The sequence below is a fragment of the Brassica rapa genome, chromosome A07 (genome assembly GCF_000309985.2).
Source record: "Brassica rapa cultivar Chiifu-401-42 chromosome A07, CAAS_Brap_v3.01, whole genome shotgun sequence".
Taxonomy (NCBI): Eukaryota; Viridiplantae; Streptophyta; class Magnoliopsida; order Brassicales; family Brassicaceae; genus Brassica; species Brassica rapa.
Genome location: NC_024801.2, coordinates 27,706,932 through 27,723,273, shown reverse-complemented (window position 1 = coordinate 27,723,273; position 16,342 = coordinate 27,706,932). Strand labels below are relative to the sequence as shown.

The following is a 16,342-nucleotide window of genomic DNA, read 5'->3' as shown; positions in this document are numbered from 1 at the left end:
AATTCATTCCACTCTTTCATAAAAGCGTACCGATATGCCTTTTTTTTTTTCCTTCTTTCTTTTAACTCCCTTTTTTCTTATTTGTTATGTAATCCCTCTTTTTACAGTAAATTGAGATATTGGTCATTTTCTTTTACAGAAGTTTAATTTAGATCCTCTTTTAACTTCACATTTTTGGTGCCTTCGTAGTATGTTTGATCCCAAAGCGAAGTATCATATATCACTAGATACACACAGACTTTTGATCCCGTTCTATTTCCCCACAAAATAAAAGTTCGAATCCTATATCCCCCCAATTTGAAAGATCGAGTTCTGTTTCCCCATACCGTCGAATTTAATGGTTTACTTGGGTGAACCAGTAGCTAACCAAAATAAACCCATTTTAAACATAACCACACCCGTTTGAAAACCCGACCCTAGTCTTTAAAATCCCCGATTCCTAAAACAATTACAGTCACGAACCCTAACAAAATTGAATTGGGGAAATTGATTTGTGGGAGAGATAAGAGAAATTGAAAGATGAGTGATGTTTCTGGAGCTTCAAGTGGGTCGTCAATGGTGCGTTCAAAGAAAAGGGTCGTGGGTGTCCCAAAACAGTGTTGGTGCGGATATGAAATCTCGACTTTGATGTCAAGATCAGACAAAAATCCGTATCGTCGTTACCATAGGTGTTCTTATGCTGTTTCAAAAAAGGTAATGCTTACTCTTATTAATTTGATTGTGCAATAACTCAGATTTTAACTTCATTGATCGATTTTAGCTTGAGAATGATAATCATTTCTTCAAGTGGGTGGATGAGGCATTGTTAGAAGAGATTAATGTTCTGAAGAACAAAATGAGTAATCTTGAAGAATTGGTGAAAGAAGTTATGATGGAACGAGGAGAAAGTGAGAAGAAGGTATTTGAGAAGATGGAGATGAAGCTAGAGACAGAGCTTTTCGACAAGATGGAGGAAGTGTTAAAGGAAGCGAAATGGAGCATGAAGAAGATGTGTGCTGGAATTGTAATAGCTTGTGTTGTTGGGTTTGTCATCATTAAGCTTGTGTGATGGATTTCATTTCGATAAATGTTGTTTAATGCTATGAAGTAGTACTTGTACTTGACGTTTTTTATGTTGTTTAATGAATGAAAATGTTGGTATTTTCTTGGTTATAACCTACATGATCGAGTCATGTCCATACAAAAGGAAGAAAACACCAAAATAAGTAGAAGGATTCTTGTTCATCAACCATGAAGATGACAACAACAAAATAGCCGAAAAAAGAAAGAAGACACAACCCAAAAAATACTTCTTGCTCTTCCTTTCCTACTGTAGTTACCGCTAAAGAACATCAAGCTTGAGAGGATTCACCTTGACTAGCAAAGGTTTGAGATGGTTCAGCTTGTGGAGCCTATAAAGATTAAAAAAAAGAGTCTTATGTAAGTAATGAAAGGAGAACCAGTTAGAGGATATGAAAAATGAATCATACCTTCTTATGGGGTCCCTCCTTATGAAAACGAATATTGTGGTTAGGCGCACCACAAAGTCCACAATGCATAATGCGCTTCAACGTCTTCGGTTTCTTCTTCACAGGAGACTCATTTTTGCCCTTTTTCCTTTTGTTGTCTTTCTTCTTTTTGCGACCAGGCTGGTCTGGCTCAGGAGCGGGATGCACTTCAGGGGCTGAAGAAGTTGGCCAAAATCGTGCTCCTCTTAATGGTGTTATGCCTTCTTCGTATGTCCTCCTCCACAGTGTGGTCCGAAACCAGTGACACACAAAATCCTCAGCGTCTAGTTTCCTATCCAAGATGACACCGTATCCATGTTCACAAGGGATCCCAGTGATATCCCATTTGGAACACGTGCATGTCCGCTTCTCCAAATTGACACGGTAAGAACAAGCATCAACATTCACCAACCACATACCATTTGTGCTTCTATAAACAGTACACTGTGATGCTTTTTTGTGCTCCAAAGCGAGTATATCAACCACGTAAGGTGTGCATATGCTCTTGTGATCTTGAGCAATCAGATATCTAGAAGCGATACGCACCATTGCAAGACGCGCAATGGTATCCAACATTGGTACCATTGGCTTTTCACGGGCAGAAACGATGGAGGCGTTGAAAGATTCAGTTGAGTTGTTCTCGACGTCTTCACAATAGTTCCCCAACTTGAAGAAAGCTCTAACCCAAGTCATTGGATTAGTCTTCATCACATCTGCATACACCTCTGAGTCGTAGTTGAACAGCCTATCTAGATTCTCCTTGTACTCCGCCTCATTATAGCTCCAAGCAAGTTGCCAAATATACTTCTTCATGTCACTCTTCTTTCCATGTTTAGCTTTCACGTTTCCATAAATGTGTCGAACACACATTCTATGCTCCATCTTCGGAAGCTCCAACTGAACTGCCTTGATCAGTCCCTGAAACCGACCACACACAAACATAAGAAAATTATATTTTTAGAAAAAAATTACATGATAATCAAAGCTTACCTTCTGACGATCGGAGACCATAATATATCCATCACCATCTCCTAAACCCAAGTCTGTCTTGATATGCTTCACAAACCACACCCAATTTGGAGTGTTTTCCACTTGAACAACTGCCCAAGCAATGGGGTAGATTGAATTATCCCCATCTCGACCAAGAGCCACTAACAACTGTCCTTTAGTTTTTCCTCTCAAGAATGTGCCATCCATCCCAATAAGAGGTCTACATGTATCCTGCCATGACCTCCTAAGCACATCGAAACACACATAGAAACGGTTGAACACATCTTTTCCTTCCTCATTTCTCTTGGTCTCGACTTCCACCGAAGAGTTGATATTTGACTCGAGAATCTCGGCAGCATAGTCTCGGATTCGAGCAAACTGAGTCTCATACTCCTTCTGAATCCACGCCATTGCTTTATTTCGAGCAGCTTGACATTGTGCTCTAGAAACCGTGATCTTCCACCTCTCCTTGATCAGTTCTTCTATCTTCATTGGCATGAAATATTTTGGTTCTTCTCTTATCTTATCAACAAACAGCCTAGCTATCACAGGGACCTTAAGCATCTCACATTCTCCATTTGGAACACAGCTGTGTTCATTCTTGTACACTTTAACATACCATCTCTCTGGTTCTCCTTTACTCGAGCAATAAACACGCCACTGACAGTGTGAATCCACATTTCGACCAACACAACTAAAACCAAGTTTGGTTTTGTCATACCTATACTGCTTGATATTGTGACCAGTCTTTAGAGCGTAGTCCAATACCGCCTCTTTGAATGCAACTCCATTGAAGAATACTTGGCCCTCGAAGAGATTCCCATCACCTCTTCTAATTCGATAACGCTCTCTTGTCCTCTGTCGTTTCATTTGTTGCTCTTCACCATCTTCCTCCTCATCTGTATCACTATCATTCTCGGTATCGGGATAGATGTTATGTCGGATGGGAGGTTCGTTGATGAATGCAGCTACATCTTCTTCAACCCGGAAAGCGTGTCTCTCCATCTCTTCTTCGTCGTCTGATTCATCCCTAAGGGAAGGAATCGTGTTTTCACTGACCGTCTCCATTTTTTCTACTTGTAATCAACTAAAATCGGCTGATAAATCTTTCTAGGGTTTCTTTGTCGATGAAGAACACTGGGGATTTGGGGGTTTATGTTTTCGGGTTAAACCAATAACAATTGGGTTATAATCGGGTTTTAATCAGGTTTTAATCGGATCTTAAACGGATCTTTTCGGTTAAATCGCGGTTTTTGTTGGGCAACAATAGGTTTACGGTTAAATGATAAACAGTAAACCGGCGTTAATCCAAACCTATGTGTATTGCAATGCTTAACTTCGACGGTATGGGGAAACAGAACTCGATCTTTCAAATTGGGGGGATATACGATTCGAACTTTTATTTTGTGGGGAAATAGAACGGGATCAAAAGTCTGTGTGTATCTAGTGATATATGATACTTCTCAGGGGGAAATAGATCGTCAACCCGATTACGACGATATGACTGTTTGCTTCTTGTTGGATTTGCTCTATGACAAAACCAAAAAAAAAGAAGTATGATTTTGATTGGTGAAGAAGGGAGGAGGATGTAATAATTGCATGTGATGTTTTTACATATGCTATGCATTAATATGAAAATGACTCTTTGAGCCCACTAATCAAACTATAAACCCGTTATATTTAGAATGCTATGGCTATAGTTATATTGGGGACAAAATTAGATGGCCAAACTAAGTGACTGAAATAGAATTTTAGGTGGCTTGATTAATGCGCATATAAGATAATCCATCAAGATTATCGAAAATAATGCAAGTTAAAAAGTTGTGAAAATACTGATATAGTCTAATCCATGTGTTAATAGTTTGATACAAATTCAACTTAATTAATACAAAGATATAGTCTAATTATCTTCCTTCCGTTCCGAACGAAAAATTAAAAAAAAAGTTGTGTGGAATCAAAAGATGTAGTCACTACAGCACTACTCACTCCTCACTGTCAACTTCGGACAAAAGTATCTGTTCCTGATTCTTGTTTTACCTTCATGCGTTTCTTCTACTTCGTATGCAGCCGCGTGATAACCCTCCAACTACTTGTTTAAGCTTTTTCTTAATTCAGAAAACATAGAAGAAGATTGATTAAGAATAGTTTCAAATAAAACAAGTTCTGTAAAGAAAAGATAACTGGAATATGAAGTCGAAGTAGTACCCAAAGATCTGAACGGTAAGGTTTACTCTTTGCTTCTCCCTCTTCTTCTTCATCTGGTGCAAAATGACGGTACTTCCACGTCCTATTTTTCCGACGAAACGGCCGGAGCTTACTCATAATTTTTCTTAGCCACCTTCGTTTCTTCTTCTGCCATTTTAAAATTAACAAGAAATGTAAATATTACTTAATACATTATTTAATTATCAATCACGAAAAAAATAGACAAATCAAAACATATTAAAGAAGTAAGGTTTAATCGTAAGAGGTTTTAAATTTTGCATAAGCTACTCTCTCCAGCCATCATAATCCTACTATATAAAAGCTACTAATTTTGGATGTTATAAAGGATGCCACATAGGCAAAATATTCTCAGCCATTCATTCTGCCACGTCACTGATAACCCAGACCAACAAATCGTAATTGCAGCCCAGCCCGTTAACCGGTTTCGCTCACGAAATTGCTGTCTCCGTCTCTTTGCTGTTGGGCCAGATTAAAAAATTTTCCAGCCCATCCCATTACTTATTTCAACTGTCAAACTATTTTCTTTTGCATTTTCTATTATTTCAGACAATTTTTTATTTCAACTGTTTTCTATAACAATGTGCAAACCGCCTAAGTTCCCTTTGATCTTAAAATAGTACGCCCAAGATAACAAAACCCCCTCATTTCACACACAGTCCCTGTAAATTTCTATAAAAAACTAAATTCTACTATCAAACCCACCCAACAAATTTACTACTACCACCTATAATTATGGCCCGGCCTACTTAAACTTTAAAAAAAACCATGACAATACTTAAAAAAAACACACCCTAACTATGTTCACTTCAAAAAAAAAAATTTAAACAAAATTGCCAAAAAAATACTAATTCTCATTCTTATCTATGTAGCACATGCACCACAAGATCAAAGCAATTAGGACAACACTCTCGAACCTCATCCAATAATCGTTAGGATCCTTAGGGTCTGGCCCATCACAAATCACAAAAATAAAGATGCTTTCCTAGGGACAACTTTCATATGTCTTGACATCCAGGTTTGTCTAAAATTCATATTTTTAATTATTCCAACTATATTTCAAATGATTGCTTCTAACCACTAAACAGGAACAAAAAATAGAGGGGAAGGTACCTATTTCTACGTCTGACACAATGTACCAACGCTTCGAAGAAGGGAAAATTTATCACATTAGATATTTTAATCTCCTCCCCAATAACCAACGTTACAGGCTTACCGATCAACCATACATAATCAATATCAAAGAAACAACAACTATTACACTGATTCAAGAAAACATTGCACCGATTCCTTCATACATATTCCGGCCACAACGCTACACCCAGTTGATCAGCTTAGCAAGTGAAACCAACTTCCTACCAGGTAAAAAAAAAACAAAAACTCTCTCACACAAAAATAAATCCTAATTTTTTTCCAAACAACCAAATTATTCCTACAGATGTTGTTGGCCGCATTTGCCTCATCCAAGGAAGTGATTTATATAACCACTACACAGATTCAAAAATCATCATTGGATTACGTTTAGACAGGTACAAACTTTTTATTAAGTAATAATTGGTTTACAACTAAACAAAATCTAATACAATAATTATTTGTAGATCGAAATTGGTACGTCTAACTTTATGGGACAAGGAGGCATCTAATTTCAGGGAGTTAAATCGCATATCAACAAGGAAAAAACAAGTCGTAATCATCACAAGTATCATTCCACGGATACATGAAGGTAATAAACTAAACATAAACTTTACAAAAAACTAAATGCTAACAAATATTTGCCTTTTTCAGAAAAACTATCACTCACAGCAACACCTGGAACGCGCTTCTACTTTAACAACGAAATTGATATCATTCAACGCTTCCAAAAGAGGAATAAACTGCTATCTTAAGCCTCATAGCAAACACCACCAGTCAACTTTTAAAACATTTACGTTACCACTTCCTACGTCAATTAAATTGTCACACACAAAGATTATTTTCTCATTCAAATATCGAATTCCTCAAAACTATTTATTATTCATACTTACAGTTGTTTTTTAAAAAAAAATGATCACCGTTTCGAACTTCTCCCCTGTATAAAAAAACAAAACTTAACTTATCCTTTCAGAAACCAAAAAACACACAATTTTAATTCACCTGATTTTTATTAAACATGTAATCTGCGCGCAGCGCGGACGCCGGCCCTAGTAGTCCTAATCAAAATTCAGATTATTCAGACGCAACTGCTTACTTGCTCTTCAATATTTACATAAGCTTACAAGTCAGTAAATAAGATGCCTTCATAAGTGATGGCCCATATCCAGCCCATTTAAATAATAAAAGCCCGTTACCTTCCGCCGGGTTTGATGTTACTCTCTACGACGTCGTCGTCACCTTTCAAATCTCCGGCTAGACTTTCAGCTTTCATCTCTCGAATATACGCTAGCAAATTCGCTCTCCGATCATACCCACGCGCCCTTCCAATCTCACGATTCCACGTACATTCATTTCTCCGTCTAGCTCGAAACGATCGGACAGGGGACGTTCGACGATCAACGTAGACGGTGATGATCACACCGTGCATGATCCTTGGATTATCATCTCCCATTTTGCATTCTTTGAAAATGATTTTTCTCGACTCGAATTGTTGCTGTTAATTAGGATTAGGATTATTAAACAAATCAAGCAATACACAAATCTCTTTCTTAATCGGGATGACACGTGTTAACATCTCGTGCGGGGCTGTCCACTGTTCAGTCTAACTACTCCACGGTCAACGATCATAAACAGCTTAGTCAATTTCATTCATAAATATTCAGATAATGGTACATTAATGGTTACCACTAAGATGGATTTAATGGGCTTATATTGGGTCAAGATTTATATTGCAAATCATTTGGGCATTTCCTATTTGATATACTAAAATAGCTTCTTAGTTTTTTTAGTTAAAAGTTAAGAGATGGTTTTTTATATTTTACTAAAAATTTCATCTTAAGAACTTTTCATTAATCATGTTCTAGTAATACAAGGAAAATGCTAAAATGTTATTAAAATGATGATACGAATCTCACAATATAAAATTTATAATAATCTGACTAACAACAACAATTTTCCAAAACCATGGTATGATTATTTAAAAAATGTGGATCTCTGTGGTTGAATAAATAAGCAAAAGAAATTTGATATCCCTCGGACCACTGCTTTTATGATATGCTTTTAAACCATTAGAGGTTAATTTTCAATTATATATTACATAAAATTAAAACACTTTAACTTGATAGTGCATTAGTTAATTATTTAATCAGTGATAATAATTAGTGTGGCATCTTCCACCACTTCGTAGTCTTCAATCTTCACAATAACAAGAAATGTATTATAAAAGATATGAAAATATGGCAATAAAATAAAAACAACAAAGCAGACAGCGAAAGGGGATATCCAGGGGAGGCGATATCCGTTAATACGACCCTTGCCATTGCGAAATGTGAATGCCATATTGCTAAAGCCTAAAGCTCTATCGTATGAATCTGATCTGATTTTCATGCAGATATTTTATTATTATTTTACAAAAAAAATGGATAAATGTTGAATTATTCAACCAAAAAAACGTTTCTACATCGTGTTTTGCTTTAGTAGATTGATTTTATTTTACAATATTTAATACAAGTATCATTCATTTTTCTCTTCGTGCATATCTATATAGCATTTCGGTGTGTTACTATTACCCATGCACGTTCAGGGCGGTAGATTAACCCAAAAACATTGGGAGTTTTAACCAAAATGCAGCAACTACCAAATTTGCTACAATGTATGTGGCACATTGTTTTAACCGCCCAAAACCATTTTTATTATCTAAATTAACAATTTAGAAAGATAAGTATAGGGAAACCTGTGATTACTTCTTTTTTTTTTGCTAAACTGTAAATATCATATAATGAAGAAAAGATTTTACAAGGTAAGATCTTAGTTCTGAACCATCAAGGCAAAAAAGAAGAAAAAACAAGATGGATCACATATTAAAGATTATCCTTAGACCCTTAACTCAGCCACATGCTCATAAGGGAGCTAAATTTCTTTCTCAACCTTCTTGCTGAGATGATGTTCTTTAACTCCTTGTCAATGCCCCGGAAAACAGAAGTGGCCGTGAGAGAATTCTGGTTATGCACCAGATTGTTCCGTTGCTTCCAAAGGTGATAAATCACTGAGTGGGTCGCAAGCTTCCTAAGGAGAATGAGCCTTGAAGAGTAAGCGCTTCTGATCCAAGACAGCAGCTCCGACCAGTTGGTGAGCACTGCTGTAGGAGATTGACATCGGCGCAAGACTTCCCTCCAAACATCTTGACTGAACTGGCAAGCTAGGAGAAGGTGGTCTCTTGTTTCGTTGTGAGAGGAACAGAACGGACAAGCGGGTGAGACTTGCATTCCCCAAGACGCGAGCCTGGACCTAGTTGGTAGTCGATCATAGTTTGCTATCCACATTGTAAAGCTGAGCTTAGGTATGGCCCCTTTAAACCAGACCACATCGATCCAATTTTTCCTTTCCTCCCTCGGTCTAAGCACTTCCCAGGTTGTGGATGACCTGAAAGTACGCAAAGACAAATCACTAGCAACCCATTCATATTTATCTAACACATCAACAGGCAATGGCAATGTTATGGTTGAAAGGTAAGCATGCAATTCAACTTCCTGTTCCGAACGCGGGTGGGGGAGGGACCAGGTCGAGCCTGTGGTTACGTCGGCGACAAGAGCCTCCTTCCTGACTCGTAGGGATCTAGGTCCTGCTGGACCCATAAGGGTGGAGAGCTGGCCGAAGGGAGTCCAGACGTCATACCAGAAGCTTGTGTCCAATCCATTACCAAGTCTAGTTTTGATGAACCGGAGCGCGAGCGGTCGAAGGTCAAGAAGCTTCCTCCATGTCCAAGAGTCAGATGCTGAGGCTGTGATGTTCCAGAAGGACTGGCCGTTGAGGTGAGTGTTCCAGTGCCAGTCTGCCCATAAAGATGGTGATTTGGATAATAAGATCCAAATAAATTTTAAACATAACACTTGATTCCATGTGATAAAGCTTCTAAGCCCAAGACCCCCCTCCTCTTTAGGAAGACCAAGCTATCTTTGCAATGCCCCTCTTATCAATGCTTCCAGCCCATAAGAACTTTGAGCAAAGAGATTCAATGAGTTTAATACAGCCTTTGGGTAGAATGAAGGCGGACATCCAGAAATTAACTGTTCCAAAAATGACCGTCTTTAGGAGTTGCAATCTGCCCGCAAAAGATAGTAACTTGACAGACCATGACTGGAAACGAGCAGTGAGCTTAGTCATTAGCGGGGTGTACTCAGATATTTTCAGCTTCCTACTCATGAGAGGCAGACCAAGGTACCTAATCGGGAGCTGACCAGAAGGGAAACCGTAGCTAGTGATGGCAGTGGTTTCCGTTTGGTCGATCCCCGAGGTAAACAGCTCGGTTTTAGTAGTGTTCATGTGCAGACCTGACCAAGAAGCGAAGTCGTCTAGGCATTCCGAAATACCGTGTAGACTGTTACTAGTTCCGTCAAAAAAGATCATTACATCGTCCGCAAACATAAGGTGCGATATCATAAGCTCCTCGGTTCTGGGATGATAACCTATGACCCCAGCCTCGTATCTGGATCTGAGCAGGCGGGACAAGCATTCCATGGCGAGAACAAACAAGTATGGAGAAAGAGGATCACCCTGCCGGATTCCTTTGGAGCTCTTGAAGAAACCACCAGCAACGCCATTTACTAAGACTGAAAACGAGGCTGTAGAGAGGCACTCTGAGATCAACATGATGTATCTTTCCGGGACGGCTAGCGCTCGCAGCGAAGCCAGGATGAAGTCCCAGCGGACACTATCAAACGCTTTCCGTAAATCAACCTTAAGCATACCTCTCGGGGACAGTGATTGCGAGTTATATCCATTTACCAGGTCCGTAGCAAGGAGGACGTTTTCAGCCAGGAGGCGACCCGGGAGGAATGCCGATTGAGACTTGGAAATCATCAAAGGCAGGATCTCCTTCAGTCTAGAGGCCAGAAGCTTCGAGATAACTTTGTAGACAGTGTTGAGACAAGAGATCGGCCTAAAGTCCGTAGGCAAGGAAGCATTCGTCTTCTTTGGTATGAGAACCAGATTTGCCGCGTTCCATTGTTTCAACAGCCTCCCAGATTTAAAGAATTCCAGTACCGCTTCAGTAATCTCCGGGCCAATGACAGACCATGTGGAGGTGAAGAACTCTGCCGAGTAACCATCAGGACCTCCCGTTTTATTCTTTGGCAATGAGAAGAAAGCGTCCCTTATATCGTCTGCGGAGAAATCTTTTTGAAACCCTGAGACCTGTTCTGGCGAGCACTTGAAGTCAAAGAGGATGTTTAAGTCACTCTGCACGAACATTGGTGGGGAGACAGGGGCTCCTAGAAGGTTGGAAAAATAATCCACACATAGATTTTGGATACCCGCTTGCGATTCAACCCTCTCCCCCGTCTCAGTTAAGAGGAAGTGAATATGGTTCATGGCCTGTCTGGACTTAGCATACCGATGAAACAGAGTTGAGTTGCCATCACCAAAAGCAAGCCAATTGATTCTGGATCTCTGGAAAAAGAAGGCGGCCTCCGCGGCTGACAGATCCTCCCAATCCTCCAAAGCCTTTAACTCAGTAGCGGCATTAGCGGTTGAAGGTGTTGTTAGCGTCGCAGCTTGTGCCTGGAGCAGCTTTTCATGAGCCAGAGCCGTTTTTTTCTCAATACCCGAGTAATTCTGCTTGCTAAATTCTCTGATGATGTTTTTGAGGAGCTTTAGCTTTCTTGATACCCTGAACATGGCTGAACCTGTGACATTAAACGTAAACCAGCTAGCATAAACAGTTTCAAGGAAATCAGAACTCTTTAAAAGATAGTTATAAAATTGGAATGGTTTTCTAGTTCTTATCCTGTCTGGATCGAGGCATATAGAGATAGCAGCATGGTCCGAGAAATCTGGGCTTCCGAAGAAAGCCACTGACGAAGGGAAGGAGTTGTACCACTCGTCGTTTACCAGGCTTCTATCGAGCTTTTTTGCCAGCGGGGATGACTTGCGCTTATTCCACCAGGTGAAGGTAGTGCCTCTAAAGTTTAGATCCTCCAAGTTTGCATCCTGAAGGCACTGATTCAGCTCTCTGATTCTTTTATCCATGTTCAGCGTCGGAGGTTGAGAGTGCTCAGAAGGGTCTCTGATTTGGTTAAGATCACCGACGATCATCCAGGGTTTACCATTTAAGCCATGAGCGGCTTCAATGGCTGTGATCTCAGCCCATAAGTTGGTTCTCATGGCCGGGTCGTTTGATGCATAGATAACCGAGATAAAGAACTTGGACTGAGTAGTAGTGGGCCAGGTGACTTCCGCAAAAATCATCTGGAGGGACTTCGAAATAATGGTAACCAAAATCGAAGGATGCCATACCATCCAGATTTTTCCTAGGGGCGAGAAGCCATAGTTGTCCTCCGCAGACCATCCCGGAAAGAGTTGAGAAACAAATTTATTCATCTTGGGCTCTTTAACGTGAGTCTCAAGTAAACCACCAAAAAGAGGAGAATTCTTCCTACACCATTTATTTAATCCGCTGCGGTGACTAAATTTGTTTAGCCCGCGAACATTCCAGCAAAAAATGTCAGACGACATAAAATTAATTTAGTTTGGGGCTCCTGCCCCTGTTACCTTTCAGCCCTGAAAAATTCTTTTTATTCCTGACCAGCTCAAAATCCGGTTCAAACCTACTGAATTCACCTTCCTCCAGGTCTGAATCTGATGTTTCCACATCTGAAGAGTCTGGCTGAATATCCGAGTTGGAGGATTTTGAAGCACGAGAGGACCTTCTTGGTCGCGTAGACTGGAGATAGGAGGGGGTACCGCTAGATTCACCAGTCACTTGATCTTTTGTAGTGCCCAGCAAGGAGCGGTGGACAATCTCTGTATGAGTCTGATCGGTTTGAGTAGTAGCAGGGGCTTTCTTTGCCAGATCAGTGCTCGGCTCAACTACTCTCCACTGTTTCTTGTCCTTTGATTTTCCTCTTCGAGTTTTCTTCCCCTTAGCCTCCTGGCTGCGGTTCTGGGGGCAGTTTACAAGAAGATGGTTCTTCGAGTTGCACTGCGCGCAATGCATAGGTGCTTTCTGCACAGACGGACATCTCTTTTCAGTGTGCCCAATCTCTTTGCAAATAGCACATACCGGAGGCATCCAAGGGCTAGAGACCAAGACTCTACTGATTTCTCCGGATTCAAATTGGACGTTTACTGCTTCAGGTAAGGGAACTCGAGGGTCGATGATGGTCCAAACTTTCGCAACTTCCAGGTTTGTTTTATTTTTCGTCATTGGGTGGAGGTATTTCGGATCACCCACAAGGCCTGCGATGCGCTCCAGACCATCCTCGTTGAAGAACTGGAAGGGGACTTTCCGGAGCTCCAGCCAGATAGGCGCTGAAGAAAGTTCCGGCTTAGACGGCACCACTCCAGGCTCCCATTTGTCGACGAACATGGTCTGACCTTCAATCTGCCACAGTCTCTGATTGATAACTCTGGCTCTCGTCGCTGCGTTTGGGATCCTAAAGAGAAAAGCAAACCCCTCCATCTTTGAAACAGAGATATCTCGGTAGTGCTTGCTCCAAATCCCATTTACAATGTTATGAAGAGTTCCTTGGGACGGTGGATCCGAGTAGAACTGGCCTAGTACGAAGGACTCCCACGACTTCATGTTCTTCTCTATCACCGAGTTTGGAATTTTTATGCAAGCTTCACCCGAAGGTAGGGTGAAGGCTTCTCCTTTTTTTGACAGTCTCTTTCCTAAACCTTTGGCGTGATTACACCAATCGTCCACTGGAGTTGCTATCGAAGCATAGCTCTGCTTCACAGCCAAAGGGGGAGGTAAGGTACCCTTTACTCCGTCCTCTGCGGAGGTTTCTTTAGCCAAGTTCTGGTCAGCTCCGGAGATAGACTGAACGGCAAACGTCACCGGGATAATGGGGGCACCTGAGGCTTGATCCACAGGTGTTGCAGTAGCAAGATGTGAGCTCGAGGACACGGTCCTGGCATCAACATTTGCTTGGGGCGGAGTCACTGCGGACTCGGTGGTAGTTCTTTCCTCCTTATCCGACTTCGAGGGGCTCTGATTTGTACCTTCAGAGCTCAACTTCAATGTATCAGACGGAAGCAGGCTAGTGTTTGATGGAGGATCCGACGAACTCGCGTCGATCACAGCCATACAGGGGGGGTTTTCTGAGTGTATCGAAACCAGATCTGGAGCAGAGGGGAATTGTTGAGCATCCTTGTCGACAGGAGAGTCGATTTGGGCATCAGAAACAACCACAACAGCCCCAGTCGTCAGATCCGACTCAGCAGAGATCAATACCGCTGAAGAAGAGGTCTTGGGGGACGACTTCGCCGGCGATTTCGTCGGAGATTTCTTCGGTTTCTTCTTCTTCATTGTGCCCGGCGGAGAAGAGGCGGAGCACTGGCTGAGCAGCCGACGCCTGATGAGACGTCGGTGAGAGGCTGAGAAGGTTGTCACTTTCGATGGAAATCGCACTCGTCTTCGCTAAAACTATCAAAATGGCATCTTTCTTTGCGATATTATATGAATATATACACATGTGCTACTGCTGCTTGTGTGTGATTACTTCTTTTAAAAAGTGTTTCTCTAGATTGAACTTTATGAATCATGGATCTTCCATTATAGGATGGTTTCTTTCTTAAGTGACTATAAAAATATAATATGCACTGAATTTATTTTAAAATCCCATAACATTTTACTTTTTGTTTCTTATATATATCGTTAACCCTATATTTATTAAAATTTGGTTTCAGTGTTTTCAATTGATAGTTATTGTAGCATGCAACATCTAATTATTATTCTTGTAGACTATAACATCTAATTTTCAATTAAAAAAAAAAAAAAAAAAAAAAAAAAAAATTAGCTCCGAGATAAACTCAATATTCCTTTTTGCGGTAATATTCAATACTAGACGTCCGACTGAATTTGACTATAAACAGTAAAAGTGTTCAATTATACAAATATGGCAATTAGCATATGGGTCAAAATACATAGCCGCACCCGCATGTGTTTGGTGTCAAGTGGTTCATTGGGTTACGAGCAACAACTAGGATATAATAAAATACTGTGGAGTTTATCAAATTTTAATAATTATTTTGAAAAGATTAGAGAAAATCAAAGTGCTGCTTTTAGCCACATGAAAACAGCAACAGCAAGGGGGATATAATTATGATATTTACTAATTAATTGCTCTCCTAATGGTCAGGATAATTATGTTTGACAGTAAGTCAAATATTTAGCGTTTGTGATATACATTTTGTCTACTGCATCGTAGTAAGAACTGAGAACTATTGGGTGTTCAAAAGAAAAACGACGGTCATGAAAAATGGATTAGTTTCATTTCGACATAATATACAACATTTATATTTTATAATTTTGTGTTGTGGTTGTTTTGATAAACCGTGAAAGTTTTAAATCTCCGGTTCTTAATTTCTTGAATATTTGAAGCTAATTATTAACAATATTATGTTTAAAATGTACCTTTGATGAAAGTATATTATTGTTTTTTTTAAGTATATTATTGTTTCTTTATTTATTTTCAAGAAAATAGTAATATAGTTACATACATCTTTGTCTTTTACGTACAATTACATTCTAATATATATTATCATGTTAATATATATGATTTTTCTTATAAATATAAACTTAATATAAAGGAAAAAAATGAATGGATGTAAATGCAGTAAAAGTGGCTCAAAAGACCCCAAAGGGTCGATGGCTGCCTAACCGCATAAAGATCCCCCAGTTGTCTCCCCTTCTTATAGAGATATACACACACGGCACATTTTCCTTATTTTTCTGTAATCTATAGTAACATTTATTTAAAAAATAATCCAATATGGTAAAACATAATACACACACACACACAAATGGAAGGTAAAAGCATTTCACTCGTAAAATATCTACTTGAGATTACGTGTGCCAAATCTCCATAGGACCATCTCATACATCTTTTAGTAGTTGTTATTTCTTAAAACAAGGACAAGCTTGTATGTTATAAAAAAAACTAACAAGCTCGTATGTTGCCCACGTCAATAAAATAAAAAGCTATGTCGTGTTGTGTTGCAGAAAATCAATGTATACATAGTCATACTGTGATATTTTGCATTATATGGTGACTGTAATGAAGTTAGGTATCGATTCGTGGTTCATCATAGTTATAGATCATGTGTTTAGGATTATGATCCTAATGAAATGTTAAACCGGATAGACCGAATTGGTACGAAAGTTGTAACATGGAAAAACATGATTTAATTGTGTATGTATATTTCAGTTACGAATTCTGTTTACATTATTAAATAAGCAAAAAATTGCTTTTAAATTTTTTTAGTACTATCAATTAGCGGAAAATGTGTTTTATCATAGTACGTGAATATGATAGTTTAGAATATTGGTTTCGCAGCAATAAACTATTGATGATAGAGTTTGCGTATTCTCATTATATAAACCATTGATGAATCGAAATGGTAAGAGAACTTATGATTGATATTAAATGTGTATATTCTGATTCAAACAATACAAATAGTCTAGTAAATATCACCAGAGTAGTACTTCTGTATTTTAACTTTCTTAA

At 39.4% G+C, this 16,342-nt stretch overlaps 3 protein-coding genes across 3 annotated transcripts; 1 reads left to right on the top strand and 2 right to left on the bottom strand.

The window, feature by feature from the left end:
- Positions 1-40: 40 nt before the first annotated feature.
- Positions 41-3,629, bottom strand: LOC117126585. Its single transcript, XM_033274999.1, has 3 exons — positions 2,478-3,629; positions 1,470-2,405; positions 41-1,391 (listed from the first exon to the last, which is right to left on the bottom strand). The coding sequence occupies exons 1-3, from the start codon at positions 3,543-3,545 to the stop codon at positions 1,332-1,334; spliced, it is 2,064 nt and encodes a 687-aa protein (XP_033130890.1). The 5' UTR covers positions 3,546-3,629; the 3' UTR covers positions 41-1,331.
- LOC117126586 (uncharacterized protein At4g04775-like) lies at positions 385-1,441 on the top strand. The gene is made up of 2 exons (XM_033275008.1): positions 385-693; positions 761-1,441. The coding sequence occupies exons 1-2, from the start codon at positions 520-522 to the stop codon at positions 1,046-1,048; spliced, it is 462 nt and encodes a 153-aa protein (XP_033130899.1). The 5' UTR covers positions 385-519; the 3' UTR covers positions 1,049-1,441.
- Positions 3,630-3,858: 229 nt separating the features above from the next.
- Positions 3,859-7,304, bottom strand: LOC117126866. Its single transcript, XM_033276053.1, has 3 exons — positions 7,028-7,304; positions 4,683-4,854; positions 3,859-4,582 (listed from the first exon to the last, which is right to left on the bottom strand). The coding sequence occupies exons 1-3, from the start codon at positions 7,282-7,284 to the stop codon at positions 4,517-4,519; spliced, it is 495 nt and encodes a 164-aa protein (XP_033131944.1). The 5' UTR covers positions 7,285-7,304; the 3' UTR covers positions 3,859-4,516.
- Between the last annotated feature and the right edge of the window lie 9,038 nt (positions 7,305-16,342).